The sequence below is a fragment of the Cicer arietinum genome, chromosome 7, assembly GCF_000331145.2.
Source record: "Cicer arietinum cultivar CDC Frontier isolate Library 1 chromosome 7, Cicar.CDCFrontier_v2.0, whole genome shotgun sequence".
NCBI lineage: Eukaryota > Viridiplantae > Streptophyta > Magnoliopsida > Fabales > Fabaceae > Cicer > Cicer arietinum.
In genome coordinates, this window is record NC_021166.2 from 4942631 (window position 1) to 4950740 (window position 8110).

Consider the following 8110-nt stretch of genomic DNA (forward strand, 5'->3'; position numbering starts at 1 on the left):
TGCAACAATTAATTATATTTTTGGTGATATGATGGTCATGACAGATGCATTTGAACCTGCTACAACCTCTGTAAGAGAGATATCTGGAACTATAGATGGAGTCAATATCAGAATCATTGACACACCTGGTCTCAGGTCCCCTATGAAGGAGCAAGCTTTTAACAGAAAGATACTGTCATCGGTAAAGAGGTATATGAAAAAGTTTCCTCTGGATGTCATTCTTTATGTTGATAGAGTAGATATCCAAACCACGGATCTAAATGATTTACCAATGTTAAGGACAATCACAAGTTCTCTCGGACCATCCATATGGCAACATGCGATCCTTACTCTCACTCATGCTGCTTCTACTCCTTCGGATGGTCCAACAGGATCCCCTCTGAACTACGACGTATTTGTTGCTCAAAAATCTTATCTTGTTCAACAATCAATCATCAAAGCAGTCGGTAACCTGTGTCAATTGAGCCCAAGTTTCATGTTTCCAGTGTCTCTTGTAGAGAACCATCCATTATGTGGTAAAAATATATCTGGGGACAGCGTAGTTCCCAATGGAGTTAGATGGAGAAGCCAATTATTAGCTTTGTGTTTCTCTCTGAAGATCATATCTCAAGTGTCTTCTGTTTCAGTACCTTGTACTCTTTTTGATCATTGGAAACAAATTTTTTTCCAGGACCATTCCCAGCCTATGTGCCATCTATGTTCTTGTTTGTTGCAGTCTCCTGCTCATCATCTAAAATTCTCTGCCAATTGGAATTGACTTGGATGTTCACTTGGCAGATATTTTTAATGGATATGGAAGTTGCATGAATGATTATTGAAGGGTCCTCAAAAGAAAGTGGTGAGAAGAGGTTAAAAGACTATGGCACTGTTGACCACCAAGAACAATAGTCCTGAGGAGAGAATCCAGAGAAGTTTCATTGTTCCTGTTTATTTCAAATCTCATCTCACCTTTTGGTGATATCATTCATTATCAATAGTCATGAATCATGACTGGCACCATGATCTAAAGTGCACATTGTTAATATTGCAAATAATTTGGTGCATAGTATGTAGCTTTGTTGCTGATTTTAAAAATGAAATAGTTCTAAATTGTCTTTTTGAAATGCCTTCAAGTTTCCAATAACCCCGTGCAACTTTAGAAGAAAAATATTTTTGACGAATATTCCAAATTTAGCGTTTTTGGCACATGGAAAATATTTAATAAGACAACATACGCTGAGCTGGCATAATAAACCTCTACAACCAAAAAACATACTTCCTAGTGTTAAGGAATAGAGATTTTCAGTAAAAAAAAAATAGATTTAACAAAATTTAATTTTTATGCGTTGTAAAAAAATTTCTACTGTTAAAACAGATCACAACCACACTATGTTAATGTACATGATTTTAAAAGTAACTATACTAAAAGTCAAGTATTTATAATATTATGACATTTGCAATTGATTGACATAAGGAAGAAAAAAAACACTATACATTTGCAATTACCTCGTGCATATTTTGAAGAAAAATATATTTTATGAATACTCCAAATTTACTGACACCACTTCTTAGTCATTGTACTTTTCTTGTGCTAGTACACTATGCGCGCACCTGATAATAATTAGAAGATAAATTGTCCCAAAAAAACACTATTAAATTTTCACAGAATCAATATTAAATTTTCAAAACAGAAGTCCCCTTGATAAAATTCTATTGCAAACCCACCGTCAAATTAAATAATTAATAATACATGAGCAACCCTCCAGGTTTGCATTTCCACCAGTGTAAGCGGTATACAAGTTTCCCATAAAATTATCCCCATCTAATCATACAAAGGAAAATTTGAGATCAACGGATACATAAAACTCCTAACCCTGCCAGGCATAAGGATTCGATATATTGTTGGTTAAATTTAATTAAGCAAACGAGTACAAGATCTGCGGCATAACCAACCATCACAATAGATAGAACATAATGTTGATGAATTTACAGGCTAGGGCATCCAAATAAAGACAGGGTCCCCCAACTTGCTGCCGCATGGCAAATTCATGTTACAAACAGACACTCGTGTTAGGAGTTATTAAGTTAAATATTCTGTATCAGCGAATCAATCTGAGCACATGAATTAGGTGAAGGTTGTTGCAATATTTCGGGTTCTTCCAATTCCTGATTTTGGATATGTATATCCTGTCAAAAAGTCACTGAAAACATCAATGCAGTAAAAACCAAAAACCTGAAAACAATTAAACCCTTGTACTTTGGAAAGAGAATTGGTTTGCTATTAAAACTCAATACAACTTATCCAACAGACCAGACACGAGAGCATCTAAGATTTTGTCTTTGATTTTCTTTATAGGCAAATTCCAATTTTGCATGTTCTGGCAATAAATGTCTATTAATGGAAGGAAACATAAATAACTGTCTTACCGTTCTATTTGGACCTAACTCCTAAGTTCCTAAATTTCCATTGATGTGCATGCGCACATCCAAGGCAACCAATGTCCTAAAAAATTTGGTCAGTTTTAGCTAATTATTAACATATTTAAAAAGGATTAACACCTACTCCCAATTTTGATTAATTCTTAGTCAAAGATCAGAGTACAAATTCTGTAAAAAAACGACTGGTGGAAGGGACCTTGGAACCAACCAACCACAAAAATGTATGAGGAAGTAATCTCATTCTCATGGCAATGTCAGCAGAGGGATACAGAAGTCAAAAAACAAAAAAGCTGTTCTCACCCCCTAAATTTCATTTTACAAACTTCCCTCGAGTTTCAAGCTATCCTTTGAATTTCAATTCATAGTGAGCATGGAAAAGGAAAGATAGGACAATAAATTCAATACCTGTGTTTGTACAAGTGGTTGAGGTTGTTGATCTTGGGCTAATGGATAAGCTTGTGGTTGGGACATTCTATAGTAGGGTTCTTTCAGATCAAGCTTACAAGATGACGTTTGAAGAATTCCTCCTTGTTCGGCACCAGGACCCCACATTTTAGCTTAATACAAATTCAAAAATTTCTCATTAGCATGATGCAACTCATGCTTGTATAGCAATAAAAAGAAAAGATACAAATACCAACCAGACAATGTTAAATATATTGTATAACTCTGTGCATTGTGGGCAATCAAGTGAAGCCTGCCAGTAATTTCTTGCCCTGCCATGACATAAATTGGCTGAGAGAGAACACAGCGTAACTGGTACCAATGGGTTGTGGGTGAACCAGGAGCAGTGGTGAGCCACCTTTGCACAGTACTGAAGATTTGTAACAAATGAATCAAATCAACAGATAGGAAGAACAAACAAAACCGAGATGAATAAAAACCGGTTAGACCTTATCAATAAAAAGGAATATTTACCTTCCATTGAACAGTACATCAAACCAACATGCCAACCCGTGTACTCTGGTGCCCACAGAGGCAATGAATCTCAGAGGAATGTCAATTTCATACAGCTCTTCTTCCTACAGAACAAAGAGTGATATGGTCAAAATTCATCAGCAACTTTATTTCAAGCAATTGAAATAAAAACATGAGGAATAAATACAATCAAGTCTACAACCAATAGTAGAACATTTGTACAAAATGATACATAACCAGAAAAAAGCTTGGCTTTTTAATAAGTTTCGTAGAAATACTCTTCTTCCAGAGAACAACTCAATAATACAATGATTATCAGATTACAGGGTCTTACTTAAAAAAAGTTACAATAAGGAAGTCAGTTGTATCTAAATAAATCCAATATATAATAAAACAAATCAGTGTGTTTGATAAAAAGGTATAATTTATCAATGTCAACTGCCAAAAGGACAACTGGAAAATAAAACAATCTTAAGAAAAGTAAAAGTTGGTTCTTACCTTCATCTTGGTGAAGTCTAATACATGGAACATCGGGGGAGCTATTAACAACCTTGGATCAAAAGCATCCACCACAGGCTTTATGAAGGAAAAAATAAGTTAGTTACAAAATTTTAGTAACTAAAGTTTAATTTAATAACAACATAAAACACTATAAATTTTTTTAGTAATTACATGTCAACACCATTATTGTCATATGAGTAAATAATTGAAGTCTTAATATCTTACAATACTCCAATAGGCACAAGCACTTTTAGAAAATAAAAATGGATGATCAATTTAAATTTGATACATGTGCAATAGAATGAAAAAAAAGGCATCACATTTAATATTTTCTCAGTTCAAGGAGGGACAGGCGCACACACAATCATATCATAGTAATTTCCAAATGAAGCACCCTCCCACAGAAAACCATAAGTAACCTTCCATAAATTTCTGAACAATAAGCTAGTCATATACCTGAGAAAAATATCCTTGAAATGCGGTCCCATGTAAGGGTGTCAAATCAACGCCATAATAGTTTTGTTGCTGCCAGAACAGGGCCTGAACAATAGCAATTGTTTAAAATAGAGAGAAAAATGAGTATCATTGAGAAAATAACAGTCAAACGCAGAAAGATTAGTAGATCTGTAAGGGAATGCTATTCATGAAGCAATTCTAAAACATGAACTATGATATCAACATAAAATCAAAATGATTTGCTATTCTGTTAACATCCTTTCAGAGGAAGAAATTACAGTTTAATATCATAATATCATTGAAATACATTTGAAAAGACAATTGAATCAAATCTCATAAAGAGACGCTTTAGGCTGGCTTATTTGCAATCCTGAAAAAACTTTGATACTTATAAGCTTTTTCATTTTAAACTGCTGCCAACTCCAGCAAGCAAAAAATGTTTTATAGATGTATGAGAAGTATGAGTTAATCAAAAAATACAAGTGTGGGTGTCTCTGTATATATTATATAAGACATACAATTATGCAACACATTAGCATTTTCAACAAACAAATATTCATCACTAAATAAAAACAAACATATACACACAAACAAATTAACTACACACCTTATTGGCAATTTCAATAAACAAATATTCATCAGTGAAAGGTGCCATGTGAATCCTACACCAATAATAAATTCAAGGTTAGGAGAAGACAATAATTAGATAGTTACAAACATTGCGGAGGAAAAATGCACAATTTTGAAAGGCTTGCTTCTACTTTTTTTAAAGAAAAATCACTTTTAAATTGAAAAAAATAGGTTTAAAAATTGATGATAATTATTAGGTTTAAATAGTTTTATGATAATTAAATTTTTCTCAGAGGAAAAGGATATAGACTACCAAAAAGTTGTGGGGGGAAAATGCAGTTTAAGTGATTGCTCTGGAGTAACAATAGTATATTTTGAATGAAAAATAAAACTCCAAAAAGTTATATATCATAGAAATGCGATTTTTTAGCTTATTCATATAAAATACTATACCATTGTGAAACAATATATCAAATATCATTTAGAACAGGTAAGAATCCAGTCCTTGGAAAATAATATTTGGCTAAAGAAATTAAACAAAATGAAGGCATAATACATAAATGACAAGGTTCAACACATACTGGTTTTGGATATTATTTTGAACCACCACTGAAATTGCAGTAGATGTTAGAAATTCATAAAAATTGTTGAATTGTCAATACCATTGGGGGTAAAAACCAAATTTAAATGGAAGTATGTCAATTTGAAAAGGCAGATAGTTATCTGACAATAACCACCCTTAGTAGAATTATATAGTAATAATCATGTTAGTATTGCCACGCCCAAGTGCAAGAAGCTCCAAGAAAAACAGAAAGGGAACTAAATTTACCTTCCCACCCCAGGAAACATTTTCCCAGTAGGAGTGAGAAACCTATCTCTGGCAATGACATAAGACTCCAGCATTCTCTCATTAACTAACAAAGTGCCTGCATAACAACAGAGGGATTTTTCCAGCTTATAAACACTAACATTTCAAAACTTTATGCAGCAACTTAACCTACAGTTCTACACTATAAAGCAGCAAAATAAAACTATTTGACAAGACAACATAGATATAGATATGCATATTACTTATAAATTGAATATTAGCACCTGTAGTCAGATTTATTTAAAACAACAGAATATGAGCTTACCCATGGGCTCCGATATCAGAATATCTGCTTTCTCTGGCAACTCAACATCCTCAACTCTACCTTTAATCACCTAACACAAATAAAATTAAATGTAAAATAGTTGCCTGAATAATACGATAGCTAGCTAATGAACAATTATTATTATAGCAATAAAAAACTAGGAAACAGATCTCACTGTAATTCGTTGAGCCAGTTTTGGATTCCCAGCTATAAGTTTACGTGCATACTCTGCCATTTCAGATGCTTCCACGGCATAAACATGTTTTGCGCCAGCCTGAGGCACCAAGAATTTTCATTTAGTTAGAGGCAATGACACTATCATTTGCTACAACTACAACTAGGCTTATGCACAATTAAGGCATTGAAATACCTGAGCAGCAAATAATGACAAAATACCGCTGCCAGCACCCACATCAACTACTACGCGGCCAGTAAAATCAGCACGGTTCTCCATAACCGCGGCATAATAGGTTCCTAAAACAATATCACGAATGAAATCATTAGGTAAGAGTAAAATAAATATATAACAATTCAAAAAGAAAAACGAGAACCACTAGAATACAGCAAGGTATAAACCTGTCCGCACATAGTCCTGCAACATATTTTGCTGATGAAGAAGTTGTCCATAATAATGAAAATACATTTTCGCAGAAGACGGCTCTATCTTTTCATCAAACTTGCTTTTAGAAGTTGCTAACGTTCCATTCGGTAAGTTTCCTGCTGGATTAAAAAATTCAATATATAGCTAAACTAATATCATATTTGCTGATGAACAGTGAAAGGGACCGTCCAGGCAGTAAAAAGGAAATTGTGAGAACAAGAAAAATGAACACTGAAATGTATAAAATATATGTAGCACACAAGTGTATCAGTTATCATGACCCATGTTAAAAATGAAAATTTACAACCAAGAGAAATATTTGGCAAGAGACTGAGCTGTCAAGATACCAACTTAAGTGCCAGCCACATAGAAAAGCATCAGAAGGATATAAGACACAATAAATGCTACCTAGCAAAGTACTCGCAATGAGGTCTTATCTAATATGAGACGTGCTGCAATCTCTAATGCAGAAATTTCTTAGTCAGTGAATGATTAAAAATCACGACTTCCTTTCTCAAGCATAAATACCTGACAGCAAATAAGGTTTCACTAGTATTTAACAGCCTAACTTGTGATAACCAAACAGACATCCAAAAACACATACAAGCAGACATCCAAGTTGTATATAATCAGTGCACCAGATAATAAAATTTGTTTAACCAACAGACATATTATAAACACGTTGAAGGGTAAAGGTTTTAAGCAATGAGAATATACTAAAGAAAAAACACAATGCTGCACCACAGAAGCCATTCAACAATAAGATTTACAGATTTACAAAGCATCACCTTGAACATTGACTTCCTTTATCCATTGTTGAACTGCAGAATGGAATGCCTCGCACTCCTCCTCATTTTTAAACTGGATAGTGACTCCTGTGGAATACGATGCCTGGTTCAAAAAACCACTGTTAAAATGCTCAAGTATTTGTAAAAAACCAATGAGTTACTCAACAACAACATTCAAGAAGTTACTTTGAAAATTGAAAACCTCGCAGAAGCAAAAACATCAGCATAAGAGGGGTAAAAACAAAGGGAAAAAAAAACATAAAATGCATTAGATTACATTGTCAGATCTTGATTATTTTTCCAACCTTAAATAGCTAAAAAGAATATAAAGATTCTTCTCCGTACCGTTTTACTGACATCAGAGCCTTCCATAATGCAAACCGATTGAACGGAACCTAATTTGAATATCTGTGAAGTTAAACCACAAAAAAGAAAAACAATCTTTATCAATCCTTAAGCAGATAATCCTCTCATTCAGTGAAACAGAGAAATGAAAATCCAGCATTTGAATTTTCACAAAATAAAAAGTAAAATCAAACACGCTACCATAAAATATCGATAGAATTTAAATTGCAATAGCTAAGAAAATAAGGAGAAAATTGAAAATGAACCTGAGCAGTTTGGAGATCGAAATTGAGCGGAATCTGTTGAGATTCCGATTGAATTTGAAGACCATCGGAGGTGAAGCGAGCAATTCCCGGAGAAGCGGAAGAAGCATCGGAAGA

At 33.8% G+C, this 8110-nt stretch overlaps 1 protein-coding gene across 3 annotated transcripts in view; it reads right to left on the reverse strand.

The window, feature by feature from the left end:
• Window positions 1-1653: 1653 nt before the first annotated feature.
• The window catches only part of LOC101496254 (probable histone-arginine methyltransferase 1.3), a 7460-nt gene continuing 1003 nt past the window's right edge, over window positions 1654-8110 (reverse strand). Inside the window, exons 2-16 of one of the 3 annotated variants that reach the window (XM_073363704.1) lie at window positions 7997-8108; window positions 7731-7793; window positions 7386-7488; window positions 6573-6716; window positions 6367-6470; window positions 6172-6270; window positions 5997-6066; window positions 5693-5789; window positions 4901-4955; window positions 4294-4377; window positions 3835-3912; window positions 3337-3440; window positions 3060-3232; window positions 2824-2975; window positions 1654-2180 (exon numbers count right to left, since the gene is read on the reverse strand). In XM_073363704.1, the coding sequence (XP_073219805.1) occupies window positions 2178-2180; window positions 2824-2975; window positions 3060-3232; window positions 3337-3440; window positions 3835-3912; window positions 4294-4377; window positions 4901-4955; window positions 5693-5789; window positions 5997-6066; window positions 6172-6270; window positions 6367-6470; window positions 6573-6716; window positions 7386-7488; window positions 7731-7793; window positions 7997-8108 (1441 nt within the window). In that variant the 3' untranslated portion in view covers window positions 1654-2177. The remainder of the gene's footprint in view (window positions 2181-2823; window positions 2976-3059; window positions 3233-3336; window positions 3441-3834; window positions 3913-4293; window positions 4378-4900; window positions 4956-5692; window positions 5790-5996; window positions 6067-6171; window positions 6271-6366; window positions 6471-6572; window positions 6717-7385; window positions 7489-7730; window positions 7794-7996; window positions 8109-8110) is intronic. The other 2 variants (XM_073363702.1, XM_073363703.1) reach the window with 2 other exon arrangements.